The sequence below is a fragment of the Syngnathoides biaculeatus genome, chromosome 8 (genome assembly GCF_019802595.1).
Source record: "Syngnathoides biaculeatus isolate LvHL_M chromosome 8, ASM1980259v1, whole genome shotgun sequence".
NCBI classification, from domain to species: domain Eukaryota; kingdom Metazoa; phylum Chordata; class Actinopteri; order Syngnathiformes; family Syngnathidae; genus Syngnathoides; species Syngnathoides biaculeatus.
Genome location: NC_084647.1, coordinates 21,750,702 through 21,774,148, shown reverse-complemented (window position 1 = coordinate 21,774,148; position 23,447 = coordinate 21,750,702). Strand labels below are relative to the sequence as shown.

Genomic DNA, 23,447 nt, shown 5'->3' with positions numbered 1-23,447 from the left:
CTTGAACAAACGTCTTCTCCTGAGCACCGGTGACTACCACCAACACACGTTTTTCTCCATTTTGTTCTTTGTTGCCCAACGCAATACACACGCGAGCCCAGTTTGACAAGCCTAAAAATAACTTTTGGATTCAAATATACTTTATATAACGGCAACACGGGGTAAATGTCTTTGCATTGATTGGCTTTAAGTCCAGTCAGCCGATTAGCATAAAATGCTAATTATCAGCAGATACTGATCAAGCCAATTACATTCATGTACAATCTATTAAAAGCGCGATAAACAATGGATGTGTGTCCTGGGTTTTTAGATACCCTCTTCAGGTAAGTAACCTAACCTAAATTCTAGTCTTTTTCTGAACTTCACTCAAGATGGAATAGTAGGACGGCTTCCATCCATGAGACTTAAAATGTAGGGGATGGGTTTTTAGTGTTCAGTCTGGGCATGAGCCAGTATATTGAAGTCAGAACAGCATTGGTGGGACATAGAGTAATACTGTATAGCATTGTGTGTGTGTTCCCCACATACAATAATGTGCATGCTCACAGAGACATGCAGACAGAGTGAGAGAGGAAATGCTGCAGGTCTCCATCTAACTCAAATCTAATTCTGTTTTGGGAAGATTTAATGGGATGAAACATTCTTTACTGTTAAAAGAGATAAGATCGAAGTCCTTATGTCTGGTGACATTATCCAAATATAGTATGGTATTTTTAGAATTGGTCTTTGATGTGTGTGTGCTATATGTCTCTGGTTTCACTTGATTGGTATTGCAACATATGTAAAAGCTGTCAAATTTGAGACTTTTGGTTAGGAGCTGGATATTGACCACTGCACTCTGCAGGGTGACTGCAGAACTCAGACTATGAGGTAATAGTTTGCCTTATCTTTGATGGACATAGCTCGATGAGCCAGTCTGCTTATGTTTTTTTTTTTTTTTTGTCTGAGATAGTGAGTCACAACAGCCAAACTCAAATTACAGTTTTGCATTCGAAGGCTGCAAAAATATTTAACATTTCATAAAATGTTGGCATCCCACAATTAAACTTAGTCATTGCACACCTCAAAGAATTGAATCATTAAAGTGATCAGAATTATATTTTATTTTATTTTTTTATAGAAGTTCGAGTGCTATCTGAAAAGACCAGGCTTTATAATTATGCATTTGCCTGAAAGCAGCTTTATAATTGAATATTATCTTAAATTTACAAACAGTATCCACAGAAAAGGGGCTCCTCATTAGTAATAAATGGATCATTAATTAATTACCAAATATCCCATGTTGCCAAAACTGTAGAAACCCATTCACTTATATATTTTTCCTGCACGCAGTTCAAATTGATAGAAGTGCCTTTATTGATTGTGCAGATTTTAAATCGTAGATTGCATGGATTAAACCTGCAGAGACTGAACATGGTGCTAATTTGCTGGATAAACGGTCCCTGTTACTCCTCTACTGTATTGGTGTTGTCAACATCATTATGGTATTTCTTGTCAAGATGGAGGCTGGTAGGAGAAGAAAAGCTATGCATGAGAATGAGGGAAGACATGGGAGGTTACAGTATTAACTAATAGTATGTAATGAAGACAACAAACGAGATTTGAAGCTCATTGCAGCAGGTCAGCTCTCACATATAACTAGTTTTCTATCACTGTGGTTCAGTAGCTGAAGAAAATACATTTGATAACATACTGGTTCACTGAGTTTAAACGTCACATCATGCATGTCAATTGTATGTTCGCCAACCCTCTTTGGTCTCTCACTCTCCCCCTAAACAATCTCCACACAGTTTGAGCCATTGGCTTTGCCTGGGAGCTGTCTTACTGCTGCTGCCAGTTGACGCCGGATGTGTCATGAACCCCACCGCGCATCTTTTTTATGAATGCCATGAACTATAAAAGCAGATGACAAGCCCGGAGAAGCAGAATAAACCGCTTATCACTAGTCGCCATGACCCAATTTAGCGTCACTGTACCCGGAACACCTTGGTAGAATTTGGCAACAAATGTAAATCAGATTTTTTTAAACCCTGACATGATTTTTGTGAACAAAGTTTCTTGGCTAGATTTTAGGGTCTGTTTACACTTAGAATTTGGTAGTCTGATCTGGGAAAAAACAAAAAAGAACATTGTAGAATTATTCTCAGTTTACTTGCTATTCACTATTGGATCTTTAAGCTCAAACCAGAACTTGCCAAAATGTTCCAAGTGTCATGGTCTATGTTAGGGGTGACCAAACATTTTTGCCCCAAGACCTACTTTTCAAGTAGCAAACCTGGTGCAATCTACCTACCAGTGCGAGGGAGCAGTGAATGCACATGCAAGAGTGCATCGTGACCACGATGGCCATGAGAAAAGCAAGAGACTCGCCAGCTTGCAAGAACGCACCTTTATGTGCAATGACTTGTCACAAAAGGCTAGCATTGGTCAAACCGAATCTGATTCAATCAACGCAATCGACGTATGGGGCACACCTGAATGAAGCAACAATTATACCTCCAGGTTTTTTTTTTTTTTTAGATTCAGACTTTTCAGATTATGAAGATGACTCCGCTTTAGTTAACCTGTCCGATTCAGAGTTCAACACTGATTTTGATTTTTTTTGGGTTCCTTCCGTAGTTTTCCAGGTCAAAATCAGTTTTGTCATGTCTATATTTCTCCAGCCCCTGCAAGTCCGAGACCAAGTAATTTCCCTCTGACCTTTACTTGACCACTCCTTTCGCCATCTATCTGGGACCGCCCCCGTGCTGCCCAGCAGAGACGCCCAAGTAAAGGTCAAATTTTGTCTTCTCGTTTCATTCCCCGGTTCCTTAGTCTCTATTCTTCTCCAGTTTACATGCCACAGTCACATACATCCAAACCAGCTCACCTCATTCCGTATCGTTTTTGTCACCTTGTTCCATAGCATTTTTTTCGAGTTCACCTTCCCAAGTCCCTGTACACTGTGCCCCTCTCCTACCCATTCCTCCCAAACCTCAATGGCGGGAGGCTGAGGAAGCGACTGCAGCTCCATTTCCGGCTCCCGTTTCGACTCTTGCGGCATGCAACCAGCTGCCGCCATCTCTCCCTGCTTCGGTGACGCTCGACCAGTGACCGCCACCTCTCCCTGGTCTGGCGGCACTCGACCAGTGGCTGCCACCTCTCCCTATTGCCTGACTCATGCTTTGCCATTGGGTTTATCATGGACATCCTCCTGAATGGCCCTGTAAAGACTCTGGTGTTTGACCTCCTGGCCAACCTCCTCAACTGCCAAGCCAACTACCTTACTTTGAGTGGCCTGAATGGCCACCACCAAACTGACCGTGATTGGTGACTTTAGGATTAACTCCTCCCCTCTGTTTTTCAAGATCAAAGGGGTCATATCAATGGAGCCATTTGATGATATGGACAACATCAATGTGGGCATGACAGTGGAGCTGCGTGGTATCCTGAAAGAAGGAGACCATTAGGGTGTGGCAGAAAAGGCTGGGAAAGTATGTTGGACTCCACAGGGCAGCATTGGCAGAGTTCAACCTTGACTGGAAACAGATTTGACTTACTGCCAGCAATACGGAACAAACTCTGAAACCAGTTACGTTAAGATGAGTTTTGTTGAATAAATGCTTGTAACCTTTCAGTGACCTTGTAGTACCATACACATTAATGCCCTTCATTAAATGAACAAAGATGTCTCAATGTCATCAAGGTACGTAACCAGATCTCTGCTGTTAGCGCACTGCAATCATCTACTGTATTCTTAATAGCATACTGCCAATTTGTGTAACTGCTCCCACTAGAGATTTCCTTTAAAAGGCCCACTATTAGGGGAAGCGAGAGGGAATATGGCTGTGTAGGGCTGTTGGCTATGTTGTGACAGTACATTGCTGCTTAATCTGCCTCAGAACTCTGGTGAAACATTCTGACAGATCAGGGCCAGGTTGCATTTTCTGATGATGGGACTGAAGTCAACCTGCTCGACCAACAAGGATGTTTGACATACACTGTTGTGACATTCTGTGTTTATTTGTCCTACTACACAATGTTAATTTAGATAATCCTGATATATTGATCTGATAGGGATGGGTTAGATGAACAGCCAACTGTCTGTATATTTTTGTTGCGGGATTTGTTGATGGTATTGCATTTTATTGACAATATATTTCCTTGCATTGCTACTTAGATTCCATTTTTTCCTCCATTGTTAGGTGTGCTGAAACTCAAATTGGTCTTATCTACAAAATGTACTTCCATAGCATAGTGTACAGTATCCTTAATAATGTCCCTCCTTACTATGTTTTTAAAGCTCTTATAGGTTATTGGTGACAATCTTACTTTACTGCAGATGTCTCCAGAGGGTCAAGTCCCAAGAAAGAGAATTTAAATCTCAGATGGTTAGCCCTATCCCTGTGTCTATTTTTACTGTCCTGGCTCTGATTGGCCAAAAGGTATGCATTTGTGTGTGTGTGTGTGTGTGCGTGTGTGTGTGTGCGTGCGTGTTTGTCGAAGCTCATGTGTCGTGAGGTGCCTCTGTGCCATCTGTTGTTTTCAAAGGAGCTGTTGCAAAGACAGTCCAAGCAAAGTCTCTTTCCCACCAAAGAGAAGCAGCAGAAAAGCCTTCCTTAGTAGTTAATGGCTTTGAAAAGTCTTCTCAGTATAGTTGTACAGCTGCAAGTTATCACAACCTAAGTACAGTGTCCTGCGAAAAAAGACAATATAGCACGTCAAACTAGTGAAGCAAATACCCAAAGTAGATCAGTGAATTACAGCGTCCCCCCATAAGTGTATTAGTGAGTCGCGACTTACAAATTCTCATATTCACAAATACAGTATATATATATTCGACTTTTTATTACGCCGATTTGATCAGCCTTATCGGTAACAGCTGATAATAACAATTTCATGCTGATCGGCTTTGTTATAACTCACAGATCCAATCAATGACATTATTGATCGCCTCTGCAAAAGACATTTACTCTGCATTGCCATCGTGTACATTATATTTGAATCTAAAAGCTAGTTCATGTTTAGCCTATCTGTGTCTTTTGACATTGTACTTGAAATATCTGACAACCAATAAAATTATTTTAAATAACATCGGTAGTGTCGGACAGACATTGATCAGTCTACAAGACAAATTTGGTCCCAATTGCACGATGTGAAACTACTACAATAAAATCTTGTATTGCGATGTGACCGCATCCCGTCTTTACGATCACTGTCCTCTCTCTACTCAACACAAACGTGACCAGATACACTTATTACCATGGAAATGAGGAGAGAATCGCGTCGACTGTATTATGAGGATAAAATAGGTGGTTGGGGGGGGGGGAGGGTAAGAGATGACATTTGTTTAAGACTTGCTTAATGTTTGTTCAAGTATTTTTAATACGATACCACTCACAAGCAGGCAACAAAATGTTATGTAGCCTAGCAAGCTAGTGCTAGAACTGATAGTTTTAAAAAAAACGGGACTGTTGAAGATTGAAGAACATGTGGTAGCACATGTACAGCGAATGATGAAAACAAAACAGTCACAGTGCACTTTGCAAAAAAAAAATAGACCCCCCTGACAAAAGTACTCAAACATTGGCAGCTAAAATTGGGGTCATTCTTATGAGTATCGGGCACATTTCAAAAACAAATAAGTGTCCCCCATATTAATTCAAGATGCTATAGTGTGAGTGATGATGAAGATGACCTAGATATAGAATACATCTTTTGCTACGTTTGGTGACTATTGCCTCACCATGTAGGTGGACTCCGCTTCTGCTTCCTTCTCACACATTCAGTACAGTGATGTAAGCATGTTGTGCCCACCTGGGTCCTGAGAGCATTTAAATAATTGATTCCCTGAGGCAGAGAGCATTACGTCATCATTTTTGGTACTTGAGGTACTTCAAAAACTAGAGTACGCACTCGTATCACGGCTTGGTTCAGTCCCTATGCCCCCAAATAGGGGAGTATTTCCTTTGAATGGCTGCTGACCAGTCCAGGGTGTACTACACCTCTTGCCCAAAGTTAGCTGGGATAGGCTAATCTGTGACTCATGAGGACAAGTAATATAGAAAATGGATGGGTGAATGTGAATTATTTCATACCCCATTTTGTGTTGATATCCATGTTGCACAGCAAAGGATATTTTGATATTTGTTCTCGGTTATAGATTTGTTTTACCGGTCATAATTGGCCTTGTTGCTTCATAACAACTCAAGTGATGCAAAATTTGTTTATTAATCAGGGACACTGATGACAGACTTCAAATAAACAAGCTTAATATGCCAAACATTGTTTGAAGGACAACGCAATAGCCTTGAATAAGACATCAAGACCTTAATGAAGTTGTTAATGAATGGGATCCTTACCAGTAAAGCTGCACAATATATCTCCCAAAAATCTCATGATATTAGCACTCAGAGTACAGTGTATTAACGCAAAAGACTGCTCGAACTATGATAAATTGCTCTGCTTTCACTCTCTGCATGACAATGTATTATTACGGCCCAATATCCCTACCCTGCATTATTATGAATCCCATTTGACTTCTTGGTAGGACATGGTAGTCAGTCAGATACTGCACTTCTGGATGCATCAGGTTATCATATCCCAGCAGGGCTTGTCCTGCTTACAACTCAAGTTGGATTCCTAATAACATACCCATTTCCTAATTCCGGTGTTGAACATAAAGGACTTCAATGAACGAAACTGCATGAACTACTTCATATTTTGGGCAAATACAAACTGAACAGTAGTCTTCTTTTACTTTCGGCTTGTGTCGTTAGGGATCGCCACAGCGTGTCATCTTATTTCCACCTAAGCCTATCCCGTGCATCTTCCTCTCTAACACCCACTGTCCTCATGTCTTCCCTCACAACATTCTATCAACCTTTTCTTTGGTCTTCCTCTCATTCATTTGCCTGGCAGCTCCATCTTCAGCACCCTTCTACCAATATACTCACTCTCTCGCCTCTGGACATGTCCAAACCATCGAAGTCTGCACTCTTGAACCTTGTCTCCAAAACATCCAACTTTGGCTTTCCCTCTAATGAGCTCATTTCTAATACTATTCAACCTGCTCACTCCGAGCAAGAACCTCAACATCTTCATTTCTGCCACCTCCAGTTCTGCTTCCCGTTGTTTCTTCAGTGCCACCGTCTCTAATCCGTACATCATGACCGGCCTCACCACTGTTTTATAAACTTTGCCCTTCATCCTACTGGAGACTCTTCTGTCACATAGAACAGCCAACACCTTCCGCCAATTGTTCCAGCCCGCTTGGACCCGTTTCTTCACTTCCTTCCCAAACTCACCATTGCTCTGGATTGTTGACCCCAAGTATTTGAAGTCATCCATCCTCGCTATCTTTTCTCTCTGTCGCCTCACTCTTCCCCCTCCACCCCTCTCATTCACGCACATATATTGTTTTACTTTGGCTAATCTTCATTCCTCTCCTTTCCAGTACATGCCTCCATCTTTCTAATTGAACAGTAGTAGTTGTAGTTCATTTCTGCCTGATTTTCGAATGAAACTTCATTTTCATTTAAGGGTGCTTGGTTGTTTGAGTGACTTTCAGGGCATAACCTGCCTTAATGCACGTCATAAGAGTCTTCATATGTCCGGGGCTAAACACCGTGTTTGGCAACTGATTCAGTGTGGCTGCCATTCAAGTCAACATGTGTGATGAGGATGCTCTGTAAATTGGAGAGATGGTGTTCTTTGTGGGGAAAATTCATATTTCTTTCAAAATGCCTTAGTTTAAACACTGTCCGATCACACTGTCATACAAAAATGTATTTTGCAATGTATTATAAGAGTATATCATTTATTTTAATATAGTCACCCAGAGCTGCCAGAAATGCAGTTATCAGTCCTTTCACCATCATGTCATACTGTATTGTTTGTTTTTTTTTTTGCACATTGAGGACAAACGTCCTGTTTATGTTTTAATTCTTCATTTAAAAAAAATAAAATTGTCATGTTTTTGAGATTGTAGGGTGAACGCTGCAGCTAGCTACGAGTGTGGACTGATGGTTACCAACAATGTGGAAATTGAGTTTTTAGGGTTACACACCAGTAGTAGACATACAGTTAATGAGAAAAAAAGAACTAGTTCATTTTTGGAACAGTGAACTTTGTTCAAAATTTTTAATTCTGACCTGAACTACTTCATTTTTGGAACGGTGAACTGAGCTATGAACTAGTTCTCATACAAAATCAATTTTACCAATTATGTCTATTCCCAGATTGAGACTGTAAAGTGCACAAAGTTGGCGATCGTTGGCATTCTCCTAAAGTGATCAAGAAACTCTATACCCATGCAACTAGGTTGGTTAGCAGCTCTAGTCAGGTGGATTTTTTTTTTCCAATAAAACCACGTTGTTTGAATTAAAATGTTAAATATTTTCTTTCTTTCTATAACGTACTTGGTATCTGGGGTCTATGTTGGCAGAAAAACAATGATTGTGTCTTTTGATCACATCATAATAATAATCAGTTATGACATATCACATGTTTTTCTGATATTGTGGAGCTTTACTTACCAGTCTTGCAATATATCAACCCTGAGACTTCACAGACAAGGTTTAAAACCCTCTTCACTAAATGATTATTGGGATTTATTCCAGCTTGCTTATATCCTGCTGGAGTCTAGCTGACTGATGTATAGACGTGTTAGTCATATCAAGTCATCTACTTTAACTGACAGACAGGAGACTAATGGTCACATGGTTTAAGGGGATGTCATGAAATTAATTTCAATTAATTAAATTAATTAATGAAATTGCAAGGAAAAGAATGCTTAAGTATAACTAATAAGGCTTACCTGATGGCTTCACACCTAACTTCATTCAGGCTGAGCCCTATTATGTTGTTATACTTTGCCAAAAATTATTATCACCAGAGTTATGTCTGCCTGCGATTGAGTTCTGACGAGTTCAGGTGCATCCCACCTCCCGCCCGAACATAGTTGGGATAGGCTACAGCATAACCGTGAGCGTAAGCGGTAAAGAAAATTGATGAGTGGATGGATGTTATGTTATGCTGTTATGTCTGCCTGTAAGATCATCATGGGACATGCACCACATTGCTTGCAGCATTTTTATCAAATGATAAGCCAAATTAAAATCTGACAATTTTTGTTTTTTGGGACTTTTTCAGGATAATTAAAATCTAAATCAAAGGAATAATTAGTAGGGTTGGGCATCGTCTGAATCGGAGCGAATCTGGTTCCAATTCCATTTTTTCATTTTGATTCCGGTTCCAAACAATTCTTGATTCATCTTATTTTAGGGGACTGGGTCAAAAAAGCTTAGATTGTTTAAATAGCGGCTGTCCAAATTATGAACATCCATTTTCTAAGCAGCCCACAGGGTAGACTAAAATAAACATTTGACTCAAGGCTCTTTATAACCAGCGTCAATATCAAACTTATGTACTAAAAGACAATATGTGTGGAACTAACCCAGGTGACTTAACATTCATGAATTAGTCTTTCAGGTAAAGGTTAAATATAACATTGTTAAAGTTATTTAGGACTGTTTTATCATGTGAAGTTTTAACTTGACTTCCTGCTTTAAGTCTGTACCTTTTAATCTGAAGGGTATGCTCCAGAAGTCAGCATTTTGGCACGAAGTTAAATTACACGCCACCAGTGGATTCTTTTTTTTTTTTTTTAATGGATGGAACCAAATACCACGGTGAGCGACTGGTTAGAGCATCTGCCTTACAGTTCTGTGGATTGAGGTTCAAATTCCAGCCCCACCTATGTTTCCATGTTCTACCCTTGTGTGTTTTAGCCTATGCCCCCCCCCGTCATCAGTGCTTACGTTGTTTTGAAGATGTAAATACTAAAAACCATCAGTGCAAAAGTGCCACCAACATTTTACCTTATTAGCTGTCTCAATGTTGGCATAGATGTATTTTGATCCACAACCCTACTAATGAATTCATTAATTCCCCCCCCCCCGAAGACTCGTACAGTACAAAGAGTTATGCATTTAGTTATGTATAAGTCTTTGTGCCCACTTGCACAAGAAGGAAAATTTAAAACTGAATGTATAACATCGTACAGACAGTTCATTGCCCAAGGACAGAGATCTCAAGTATTTACACAGTATAATTTTGCAGAAGGATATAACAAATTAGCTTCTTAGCAGAACAGATTACTCTTGCTATGGTCAAAGGGATTTATTTTGAAATGGACTGCAAGAGGCCAGGAGATTTATTGGACTATCTAAATCAAAAGGTAAATCCAGGTGATGGCAACACTGAAGCAATTCCATGGTCTGCTAGCTGAAGATCCTGAGCCTGAGAGATTATTTAAGGAGGAATTCAGTATGTGATTTACGCCACACTGAACCAGAAGACAGAATGTAATGCTATGATGGGCGATTATTCCCATTTTGTACCCTCTAAAATGTATAGATATTCTCATTAGCATTGTAATGATGCAGACAGACTGTAAATGTAAAAATTGGTATCTGCTTTCTGCCTCTTACTGCTGCTCGATAACATTAGTTTCATCACTTATATTACTGCATGTCTGCAGGGAGAAACTGTGCCATAAAACCACCTTAGTCATTTTCAGCACTATTATGTTGTAAAATGTTCATTTCATCGATAGGGAAATAAAGGCTTTCATTTAAACCTTGATAATTGATTCCTGCGCCGTGGGTGTGTAAATCGATCCATCCGTGAATTCACATTACCCAAAAAGATAAAGCGGGATTTATTAGTTTGTATTGTTTTATCATTCCAACATCACCATGTTAGGATTGTTAGTGTGATATGAACAAGATACAAAACCCTTTAAGATGTCTCTGTAGTCTTGTGGTTTCCACTACTACTGTATATCCTCAAGGTAATTATAAGGTTTCAATTCAGGGTTTAGTTAACTTGCTTTTGACTAATTTAAAGTCTGTTCGGGCATCGTTGCAGGGTACCGGGGTGCGTGAGGATACAAACAATAATGTGTGTCATATTAGAATTTCAGTCAGCTTCAACCATAATCTAGCCAGGTCCACCAGAATTCAGACAAGGCTGACTGGTAAAATAGTTGGCTATAGCTCATCTGTATGGTTTGTCTGACTTCTCAGTTTGTATTGAGTGTCCTCACATAAGTGGCCACTGCCAACACCTACAGAACCCAAGTGGAATATCAGGGAAATGTACACCGTGAGCAGTTCCATTCTTAGCTGAATCAGTTACTCTAAAATTGTACATTGTATGCCAATCTTTACACAACCACTCAAAGACCTGGATGTTGCAGTCTAGAGGTCAGAATTATGCATGAAGTTGTGGAACTCTTTTGGTTGATGAGGTGGATAATTATCCTTTTGGTTGGCCATCTGAATAATTATCATTTTGTGTGTTGAGGTGAGTAATTGTCCTTTTGAATGATGACTTGAAGGACCGTGGTTTATTTTCCCAGAAAAGCCTAATTACACTGGCATTTCATACTTGGCAGGTGTTAATTTCAGACCATATTTCCATGGAAGAAGGGCATCAGTATGTAATTGACAAACATGGCTCGTAGTTAGGGGCAAGAGCTGCCTATATCATCGTCCTACTTGGAGAACTGATTCTCTGAATATTGAAGAGACGTCCTAACTGGAGCTCTAACTTTGATGGAGACACAGGCAAGACAGATTATATTTTCATTAGTACTTCAATCCAATTACTGCGCCATCTACCCAAATCTCCACTGTCCTGAATTGATACGTTTCCACTCAAGTTGCTGCCCGTCCCACACATGCTACATAATGAGTTCTCGAGTGATGCTTTCGCTCTCCTCCCGACTTCCCAATCTCTCGTCTTGTTGAAATTCTGTGTTCCCTCCTATTGATTCCCCACTCCTCCTGGTGGAGTCACAGGCAGGCTTGTCTGCCTTGTCCATGCTTGTCAAATGGATGCACAGAGAGAGCTGTGTGCATACTCCAGCCTTGGGGACGGTGTGTTGTCTCGGGCAGCTTGTGTCTGAGTGGTCATTGTTTCGCTTCTTGCCTCCTTGGCCTGCCTGTCCTTCCCTGTTTTGCTTCTTTGTTACTACAGTAATTAGCAGAGATCCATGAAATTCTGCTCAGTTGGCAAAGTTGTACCGTATTCTATCCCACCAAAACATTTTAATGGCTTTTCGCTTGTAATTAGGGTACCACCTCCACCACATCCGGCAGAACTTCACCCACGTAATGGGGGAGGAAAGCAACATTGAGTCCAAGTGGATCATGTTCTGCTGACCTGGCCATAAGGTAGTCGGTGCCTGTCGTGAAGGCAATACCTGAACCCATTGATGGACACCAACGGTGATGGATGCCGTCAATCTGAAGAAGGAGTTCTATCGGGCCTTTTTGGTCTGTGGTACTCCTGATGAGTACTGGCTGACCAAGCGGAATGCAAGTTTTGTGGTCGCTGAAGCAAAAACCTGGGTATAGGAGGAGTTTGGTGATGCCGTGGAGAACAACTTCCAGACAGGTCCAAGGAAATTCTGGTTCACCTTCCGGCCTCTCAGGAGGGTGAAGCAGTGCACCATAAACACTATGTATATTAGGGATGGGGTGCTGCTGACATCAATGAAGGATGTTGTGAATTGGTGGAGAGAATGGTTTGAAAACTTCCTCAATTCTACTGACACGCCTTTCTATGAGGAAGCAAAGTCTGAGGTCTTTGAGTCCGGGTCTCCTATCTTTGGGGTTGAGATCGAGATGGTTAAGAAGCTGAGGGTGGCTGAAATTTGCCCAGTGTGGTTGAGAAGAAGCATCAACCTCAATTTAGCATAGATGAAGAAGAATCTACCTCAATTGCCTGTAGAAGAAGATGAGTTTTTGGTGCCTTCAAAGCAGGATGCTTCACGACTCTCATGAAAGCAGAATATATATTTTTGATTTAATTAATTTAAAACAGTCAAGAAATTAACCGCATGCAAAGATCCTCCTGTGAATTTTAAACACATGGAACAGCGTAAAATAATCTATCACTAACAGATTCAAAGGCTGGACTGCTATATGAGGAGAACAGCACAACTTCAGCGGTAACTCAAGAAGAAATTGAGAGCGACAGAGACAAATGATGTGCGAGACTTTCTGAGGCTCGTCAACACCGATACGTTAGTGGTTTCAGTGAAACATGAGGAGGATGAATAAAAACAATGACTTTTCTGTTATGTTTAAGCCGTTTCACTGCTGTTACAGTCACTGTTTGGAAGCAAGGTATGGAAATAAAGAGTCTGTGTGAATATCTAATTTCACAAAGTACCAGTGTGTACGCTATACAGTCGTCTGTGGTGTATGGTCCGGTGCGGCTCATGTTTGGGGGGAAGGGTGGGACGCGACATAGAGTGAGCGCGGCCTACTAACTGGTGCTCAATGTCGTCCGGAAAATACGATACATCTTGTGCAGACGATGTACTCTGAAGGAGTACTGTAGGTGGTTGAGGAGATTGTGGCTAAACAACATAGGATGGTGGTGTGTAAATGGATGAGGTTTTTAAATCAGATTCATCGATTAATAAAAAAAACAGATGAATTGATAATCAAAATAGTCAGTTGCCGTCCAACTTGGAAGCATGGCATTGGAGCACTACAGGCATGACATAGCAATTGTAACAAAAAAATCTTTGTTTTGTGTTATAAGCTGTCAGGTTCGCATTGCAAATAAAAACAATTGCTTTACTTGGATAAATAAATGTTGGTGAGGAGGAAGTGAGCTCAATGATTTAATTTGAAATGATTTGACTCAATAATTTCTCTAGCTAAAAGACAAAAGCTTATTTTGCTTCAAATTGTCATTCCCAGTTGTAGTTCACGGTAAAATGGACATATAGAACAAAGAGTTGAAAAATTAACTAATATAGGCTACTGTACAAAGGCATAGGTAGATTTTTTACAACAGTAACGTAATAAATAGACGGGAAACAACTGCATATCTTCGTCTGTTGATCTTCAACATACTTTAAAACGAAGGCACATGACAACAATTGTGGGGGCGGGTGGGTGTGATACTGACCGACGACAGCATTTGTGAAGGGACAAATTTAATGGCTCATAAATGTTGTATTACCTAATGCATTCAATAGAAAAATACTAATGCTAATACTAATTACCGTAATTTCTCATGTATGATGCACCCCCCCAAAAAAATTGTTCAGTAATGCACATTATACAAATGGTATAGGTAAAATCACATTTTATAAATCTATTCTGTCATCTAAGAACCATGAAAAATCTGTACACTTTCATTCCAATATGCCGCCGCCACCTAGAGGTTATGAGAGAGGTATACACATTCATTCCAATATGCCGCCTCCACCTAGAGGTTACGAAAAAGGTGTAACCAACACTTTCATTCCAATATGACAGGGATATGTATGACTGCACATATGTACAGTTGTGCTCACAAGTTTACATACTATGGCAGAATTTGTGAAATATCTCCATTTTTAAATATGAATGTGTGTATGACTGTATGAATGTGTGTATAAATGTATCAATGAACAAAAATTATAATTAAAACATTTATGGTTATGTTTTGTTTCATGATAAAGCTTTTCTGAAAACGCTAGACAGTTTAATTTAAATCCCATTAAAAGACTGACTTAGGTTCCAGCACTCCTGTGACTCCGTGTAAGGATAAGCAGCTCAAAATACTGAGGGATGGATGGATGAATGAATGGATGGACGGACAGCTGAGCTGCCCTTGAAACAACAGAATAACCTTTTGTGCACCTGACAGACATTGCATAGCATACATTTGGAATGATTATGATGATTGGATGATGTGAACATTGCTTTATGATGTGCGATTTTACATTCTTGAGTATTCATACTGTCTCTAAGAGAAAACAACCGAATGGTTGCATGGATGTTGGCAAGATGTAAATTCTCAGAATATACATATATAATGTCCCGGGTAAATGTCCAGGGAAGGATGTTAAGATTTACATTTTTTTTTAAACTAGGATATCGTAATTGTAATAAAGACAAAAAGCTATTTTTATTTGTCCATATTCCCCACCCGTAGCATACATTTGCATGGTTTTGTGTTGGTCCATGGCTTATTGCCAAACTATTTGACATCATTTATTATTTTTAACCATTCACAATTTCTTACTTTAAGAGCTCTACAGTTAAACATTAATTTTTTACAAATCTCATTAATTGATTGAGCCCCCAAATAATTGACCGATTAATCCATTACTAAAATAATCTTTATTTGCATCTATACTGCCAACTAGGTGGTCTGGGCTTTGCTTTTTCGTGGGAATATGCCGTGACTAGCAGTATCAGGGGAACCACGAGGGATCCTTCTCTACGATAAGCCTGGAAGAATTAGCGTTTTTTTTTTTTTTTTTAAAGACTGTCTCTGGTGTTTCATTGTGTTTGTAGAGATGCTAACATTTCAGTCATTGTTCAGGCCTCACAGACTACCCATTCTTTGATTAAAAAAAGACATTAGACTAACCCCAGAATTCAGTCTCCGAGAGGGTCTTTCCATTTCACTGCGTATGCATGTCACTTTTGGGCTTTGTGACAAACTGCCTGCACAGACTTCAGCATAGGTTGCGTAGTTCATGGGGATGCATGTTAAATATCTCAATTTCTCATTGGACTCATGTTTGTTGAAAGATTATGGTAATTGTAATGTGCTCACACAGTTCACATTTAAATGACCTTATGATATCGCAGTTTATTTTTCTCTTTTAAAAAGAAAGGTAGTACAGTATCCTTCATTTTACCCTGATCTTTTTTTATCCTTCCACTGAGTCATTACAGGAGTACACATCACAATTGGCCACAGACATTGTGCTTTTCTCTTCCCTGGGCTTTTGTTGTGTGATGCACAGCTCAGGCAGATGCTGAGGGGCACTCACACTAAATTGCTTGAATGAGGCTGCAACTGAAGTGGAGTGCACTGTTTGCAGAGTTGTATCTTTGCCAGAGACAAAGAGCCATGTTCGAAAACAATGTTTTAATTGTGTTTTAGCTTTGGAAATGGTTGGAATATTTTGTTTATTTTTTTTTACATTTAGAAGAAGGCTGGAGATAGCCAGTGACTTATCAAAGAAATAAAATGAGGGAGGGAAATAATAGATAAATCGCTTGATTGAATGCTCCGAATGCTGTCGATTATGTCCAATTAGTGGGCAATTCATTGCGGATTAATCATGTTTTAAGGCCAAATGGATTGAACTTGTTTGCTGAAACCAGCAGAGTTACATCACCTCTGCAATATTTGGCAATCCATTTTTCATGTGTAGTATAATAAAGACTGCTGGAGTATACACATTTTATACAACCATACCAATTCCAAGGGCCAAAGTGCCCCCTGCTGCACTGTCTGATTTTATAAGCCTTGAAATTACCATCACACCCCCACTGACATTGGCACAGATTAAATGTGAACACTTTCTCTGTCGCTTTACAATATTTGGTTGTTTGCTTATCTTAAAGCCATTGAGGTGATTACCCAACCATAGTGGCTGGAAATAAATAGTTTTGTGAGTCGCCATGCTTTGGTGGTTCCACTTTTGTAGACGTAAAGGTTTTTAACATGCTTTGGGGGGTTTACTGTGAGATTCACGCGATGCATTTCCTCTCACAGTTACAAAATAATACACGTATGAAAGCCTGAGAGGGTTTTACCATCATAAGGGAGCCACATGCTGTGACTCAAATAAAGCGTTCAATTGTGGGCTACTTAAACATAATGAGGTTTTTAAGGTTGAATTTAGCCCATTTGGATTATGTTGTAGGCAACCTGGATGGAAGTGGAACCATCACACCGCCACCTCAGAACAGCAATGGTAAAAGGAGGGCGGGGTGGGGGAGAGAAGCCCATTACCATAGCAACTGGTCGGGAGTGAGTGTAATTCCAATTGAGAGGGTGGAGTAGCAAGGAAATATTGGCTTAATTTCTTTAAATGAGCAAATTCTGAATACAACCACTCTTTTGTTGCTGTTTATGTTTGTATTCTGGCGGAGGTTGAGGAGGAAAACATATCAAGCTTTTTAGCAAGAGGTAATATACAAATAAGCAATGAATTGATTGATTAAGATTCTGGTCAACGGTTTAGAAGTGATTGTTGTTCAGTTCTGGCTTGGCAATTCAAAGTCAAAATGGACTACTACTACTTGCTGATCAAGTCTTTTACACATCTGTGGCCTGAAGAAGGCATACAGGCAAATAAATCGCCTTTTGGCGAAATTCACCGTTTTTAACTTAAAATTGGCCATTACATGAATCGTATGGATCTGATTACTTTTTCATGGGGGTAAGGAAGGTGGTGGTTGCTATCGCCGTAGGCTATTTCATACTCCCCGAATGCTGACACGTAGATCCATTCCACAAATGCGCCTTCCACACACAGATGTAATTGCTGAATACAGTATTACTCTGTAGCAGACTCATGTGAGCGCATCAACCTGAGATTACACCAGTGCGCTCGATATCTTTTTTATATAAATTGCAGGATTTGATGAAACTAAAATAAAACCACAGGAAACAACCGCTTCTGTTATTAAGTAATGGAACTTTTACTCAGTTACAATGGTCTAAATCTAACTCATGACTTTTATCCATCAATTATTGCTCATTTATCAACTATTTTGTCCATGAGACTACAACCTCAACTTCTGCTTTGGATGCCATTTGTGCCAATCAAATTCAAGTTGTGGTGTTTAATTTGAGTTCACCAATCAAAGAAAGTCACATGACCTGACTGATCTATTAGTATAGGTATTAACACTAGATAAGCCAATCCATCTCATCGTCGTGCCTACGTGGCCACCATGTTGGGAAGGTCGTCGTTATCACGAAGGCAAGGCTGCGCGACTCGTGTTTACATTCAAACAAACAAAAACAACAGCTTTCATGTCTTGGTGCACTTGGCCCTGTCTACAAAAACATGGATATTTCACTTATAACTTGAGAAAATGGATCACAGTAAATTGCAGGTGTTTTGTTATAGTTCGGCTGTGCATACAGACAGAGACACATGCACACACTCGAACAGCGACATCAGAATTTACACGTTCACTTTTCATTTTATTTTTTTGTGGTTACAAAAATATGAAGCTACTATTTACCTAGTACTTTAGTAATTATTTATCTTTGTACTTTATTATTGGGAGGACTACTTTTTACTTTCACTTGAGTCACATAAATGTCACATAATTGCAAAGTAACGGTGCTCTACAATATTTGGCTACTCTACCCACTTCTGGGCAACATTTTTGCTCATCAGATCAGTCATTGTCGTAGTTGTTCCACTTTATTATTATGATTATGTCACAACACAAAATAAACTAACAAATTCACAAATGAGCATAAAAGACAGAAGAATGCGGTACTGTACTTACTATTTTTCTGCCAAATGCATTTTGGGATTAGACTTTGAAGTTGGTAATAGTGAAAAATGACGTGAAATAGAGAATCATATTAGTCCCCCCAATGAATAAGAGTGCTTAAAGAGGAGGGTGCTATATATGTTGGATAGCTTGAATCAGCCATCAGGTGCAGGTGGAGGTGGGCCTTGTATAATTCAACAAAAAGACCTCAGTGTTCATCTCCCTCACAATTCTTACCATTTAGTATGACATTCATTTGAAGAACAGGTTTGATTTCTCAGTTTACAGTAGATCAAAGTGAGAGACAGTGGGCGTCCCCTCAGAGAACATTTAACATGCAACAAAAGTGATCCCATTTTAATAACTAATTTAAAACCTAAATAGAAAGCACTTGTGGAATGTCTTGAACATTACTGTGGTTACTGATAATCGCGAAGCAAGTCATGGTTTGGGTTGAGGCTTCTTATTATGGCAAAAGCTGCAGCACCTGAGGTGTTGTTCTGAGTTATCTAGAGACAGTGGAGAATAGGGACCATGCAATGCATATTTCAATTTCTTTATCTATTTCTATATGTATTTCTGTCTCTGCTCTTATCAACCACTTTTAGTGTAACTGTGGAAAAAGTCGGTGCACTCCTTTTGGGAACCTGAATGTCCAGGGGTGGGTTCTGGCAATATTATCATGTTTAAGAACCAAATGCTGATCACTGTCATTCAATGTCATTGACTTAATTAATTTTATTTCATGAACTGTCCTTCTACCCATCACATGCTCTTGTTTAAAATACTTGCAGGCAACACCACCCTCATTGGCATCACGGTTGTGCTGCATACAAATATGACAAAAAAATTACAAATGAATTGCAAAAGTTTTTTTAAAGGATAACTACAAACTGAGTCCAAGCACAACTTAATGGTCTTTTATTGTCTGTAGGGCTACTAGTATTTTAACAATTGATGATTATAATTTTTTTAAAGACAGAATTTCCATTTCTTTATTCAAAATGACATTATTTCAAATTGGTAGAGCAGAATAACAACTGTTTGATCCCGAAAATGTTATAAAATGGGCAAATATTTTCATAATTGGATGGATATTTTTGAAAGTAAAATAGGTTTGAAAAGGTCTTCTTAGAATGGGAAAAAAGATCATCCATATACTTTTATTAATAAAATAAATTATATTTACTGCTTTATTATTATAAATATGATGAAAGTGTACTGGTTTTGATAGATTAAGAATTTGTACAATCTACAATACGTGAAATAAGATCTCAACAATTAATTTACAGTATGAAAATTATCGACTAATTTGATACTCAGTTTTTAATTAGTCGCACCTCAGTCAGAAGCATTGTAATGAAATGTAGGACCTTGAGACTTGTGCTTTTTATCCAATGAGGGCTGCTCTGCTGCCGAAATTAGCAACGCTCTGAATCCAGAAATTTAAGTTGCTCTGACACTTCGCACTTTGTTTTCTCCTTCGAAGTGATTCGTTAGTTAAGTATGGACTCGGTAATTGGAAGGAGATAAAACCAACTGGTTCAAGCCCAGTTAGAAGAGGCAGCGTTGTTTGGATATGGTGCGAAAGGGATGCACCTGACAATCAGGATAAATGACCATAAACCACAAACATGTCTTGAGTTTCGCTTCTAAGAAGTGAAACATCGCTTTGAAGCGCTGTTGGCTATTTGTAGATGTGTTTATTGTATGGTCGATTTTACATAATTGCTCTTTGAAAATAGGAGACGAGAGCATGGATATATCATTCAGAGAAGTTCAAGTTAGATTCTCTTCTAGGTAATAATCTTCGGGGGAAAAAAACCCAGACAGAAGAGGCATTTTAAAATGGAAAGACAATTTTAACTTCAAGGAGATTGCATGGTTTGTCTGAACTCGGTCAAGATTCACCTACTTGAGTTCATTTCAGGTTTTTGGAGTGCCCATGCCCCTTTGTGTGTGTGTGTATGTCTGTGTGTGTAAACATGACATTCAGAAACATTACTACTGTTCGTAAAGATTTAGAATCATCTGGTTATGGATTCCAGTCAGTGCTACGCAGCACCCCCTGATGCTCTTGGAGCATTTGTTCCAGTTTCTATTAGAAAGGTGACTGACTGAGTCATGAGCTGGCCATGTGTGATGTCTAGACTGAACTCACTTTTTGGGGGAAAAAAGACATTCTTCACGAGTTGTGCACAGAGTATACACTTAAAAAGTATAAAAATACAGACAGAATACACTGTCCCAAAATCTACGATATGTGAATACAAAGCAGCGAAGGAAAAGAAATTTGGGTTGTGGTATTTGTCATTCTACAACATTTTCCCTCTAAAATATGCTTGATACTGGTTAAATAAAATTGACATCAAAACACTTAAAATGGATTGCATATCATGTAAAATACATTGCATATAAAGACCATCTTTTATGGCATCTTTTCCCATTTGCAATGCTAGAATTCATGGGATTAAGGATAATATCAATGAGTTATTTAGAACCTTCTACTGTCTAGGAGAAAAATACATTGAAAAGTACATTGACATTTTAATTTTCTCTCATCCTCGGGGCACACTCCCTCACCATTAGTGTGAAGTCTCGGATTCCAAATTGATTGGTCTCCAGGGGGTTCGCATTCAGATTCAATTTCCAGTTGCTCGTGTCATTTTCCACCACACTCCCTCCGCTTTGAACAAGTCTGTGCCCTTTAACAAGACGGAAGCTTCACAGCTTTTTAGCCACTTAAACGTTTGAGACGAGAGCGCAATTACTGTCTGGATCATAACTAGACAGCAAAAGAGTTGTGCATCTGGTTTGGATTGAGGCGAACAACAGAATATTAAGGCCATGCGATAGTTTAATTCAGAGAACTCCCAAAATCGGAAAGCGTGCTGTTCTATGCAAACAGGAAAGCAATATTGATTATGAGATGAATAGGGAAGAATGGATTAGGGTGATTTTACTCAACAGGAGATGATATTTACCTCCGTGAGCGTGACCAATGGTCCAAAGAAAACACAAGGATTTTAGAAAGACATTAATCCTTGCAAGTCAGTTTGCAGATCCAATGTGACCGGAAATGTTTGCAGGCTGGTGTCACTTTTGAAGCAAATGCAGTGGGTCTTGGCTATAATGACCTCGCCTCAATATTATGCAGTGTGACACCCATGTGTTGGAGGAAAAACAGCATAGTGTAGTGTAATTAATCTACATTTCCCAGTTTTGACAGTTAAATGATGTCTGTAAGAGGTATTTTCTTTGATGGGGCTGGTTGTTATGGGTTTGCTACAAAACACAAGAACAAAATTGAATTAATTTTAAGCATCCATTCCATTATTGGCTGACTCATTTTCCCTTTTCTCTATGACTTCCTGTCCTTTGTAACTACTCTCACTCTCGCCCTGACACCCTGACAATATAGACGCATTTTGGGCCGATTTAGTTACATTTCTTAACTGCGGGAAACCCTAACTGCTCCCCTTGGTAAACAAGTGAAGCATTGTTCTAATTAGACAGCAAAAGGCTTCAATACAGACCTCACCCTCTGACCAACAAAATTAAGACTTTTCCTATTCAGACATTGATAAAGTGTAGGCATTTGCTAATGTACACTGTTTAAGAATTGTACTTGCATGTAATTTCTTTTGAAAAGGCAAAAAGAGGTTCTAAAAAGATTAATCTAATGCATCTCTTTCTTTAACCACATAAATTAAAGGACATACATCACTGAGAAACCAACTTTGCAAACAGGTTTTCCCCTTTGCATGGCTTTCTGAAACATTGAGGTGACTGTACATCAGTCAATATGTTCAAGAAAATTGCTCAACCTCTGATTTTTCCAAATGTTTTTTTTTTCTTTTCGAAGAAATGGAAATAACCTGGGTCCAGATTTAATAATTGAAAAGTGAATCCCTTCACATGAAAACTAGGGACAGTTGATTTGCTTTTGAGGTGAATGTTGTTTTTCGTTTTTCATTTTTGTCATATCAACCTACTGTCACTTTAGTCATACTGATCATCTTAGGGCATGGAGGCATGGAGTGCTCTGCTTTTGACTGTTCAGTGCCGGGTTATTGTTTGTAGACTTTTACTGATAAATTATTTTTTTTCATGACAGTGGACTGTTTTCCTCAAATTTTATTTTAATTCATTTTGAATGTTATATCTCTTGCTCTAGTGTCGCTGGACGTGCAGATCACACCCAGTCATGGTGAAATCAGTCTCGGGGAGTCCAAATTCTTCATGTGCGAAGGTAAGTTTAACACATTGTCCAAACACTGGAAATCAGGCTTTATTTGACAATACACTTATGTATATCAACCAAAAATAAAATGGGGTATACTTCATTGTTCTCCGCACACTACATGGGAGCTGGGGGAAATGGATCAGCAGAGATAGTTGCTATATATTGTATTGGTGTTTTTTTTTGGTGAAAACAAGGTGCAATGCACAACATACCGTATTAATGTAATTACCACCAATGTGTGTAATCCTTCCTGTAGTCTGTAAGGTTATGGAATTATCATTCAGACTGTTACTGAGTCACACGGCTGCCGCTGGTGGAGCACGAGTCGCGATGCCCATAAAGCACAGGCTTCTATGCATAAAAAAGACCGTATCATCACTAGTATTTGGTCTGGGAAAACTGAATGGCTTGGTTTTACTACTTCACTACTTTGCACATACATACATGATACTTTATTTTTACTCCTGCTCATCAGTTACCGGAGGGGCAAAGCACATAGACTGGTTTGGACCAAACGGTGAAAGGATAGAACCGACCAGACCGAACATCATGGTGACCCGAAACGATGAGACGTCATCCATCCTGACGCTGTACCGAGCTGTGACAGAGAACGCCGGCACGTACAAGTGCCTTGCCACCAGTGGAGATCAGCAGGGAGAGTCAACGGTTAACATCAAAATATTCCGTACGTATTTTCCATCCAATCTAAAAAAGAAAAAAAAAGCCATTTATTGAAATTGCAGGATCTTAGTGATTGCTCAAGGGCAACAACTCTTTTGCTTTTTTTTTTTTTTTTTTTGCCAGATGATAGATTTTTCATCAACTCAATAAATGGTCGGAGGACCATTAGAAGGCTGCTTAATGAAGCTGTCTCTTTTGCAGCTTCT

General features: G+C 39.3%; 1 protein-coding gene across 7 annotated transcripts in view; it reads left to right on the top strand.

The window, feature by feature from the left end:
* Positions 1–23,447, top strand: part of ncam1b (neural cell adhesion molecule 1b) — a 95,298-nt gene that overhangs the window by 16,835 nt on the left and 55,016 nt on the right. For all 7 annotated transcript variants that reach the window (XM_061827885.1, XM_061827886.1, XM_061827888.1 and 4 more), the window contains exons 2-3: positions 22,492–22,566; positions 23,036–23,245. In XM_061827885.1, coding sequence (XP_061683869.1) covers positions 22,492–22,566; positions 23,036–23,245 — 285 coding nt within the window. The remainder of the gene's footprint in view (positions 1–22,491; positions 22,567–23,035; positions 23,246–23,447) is intronic.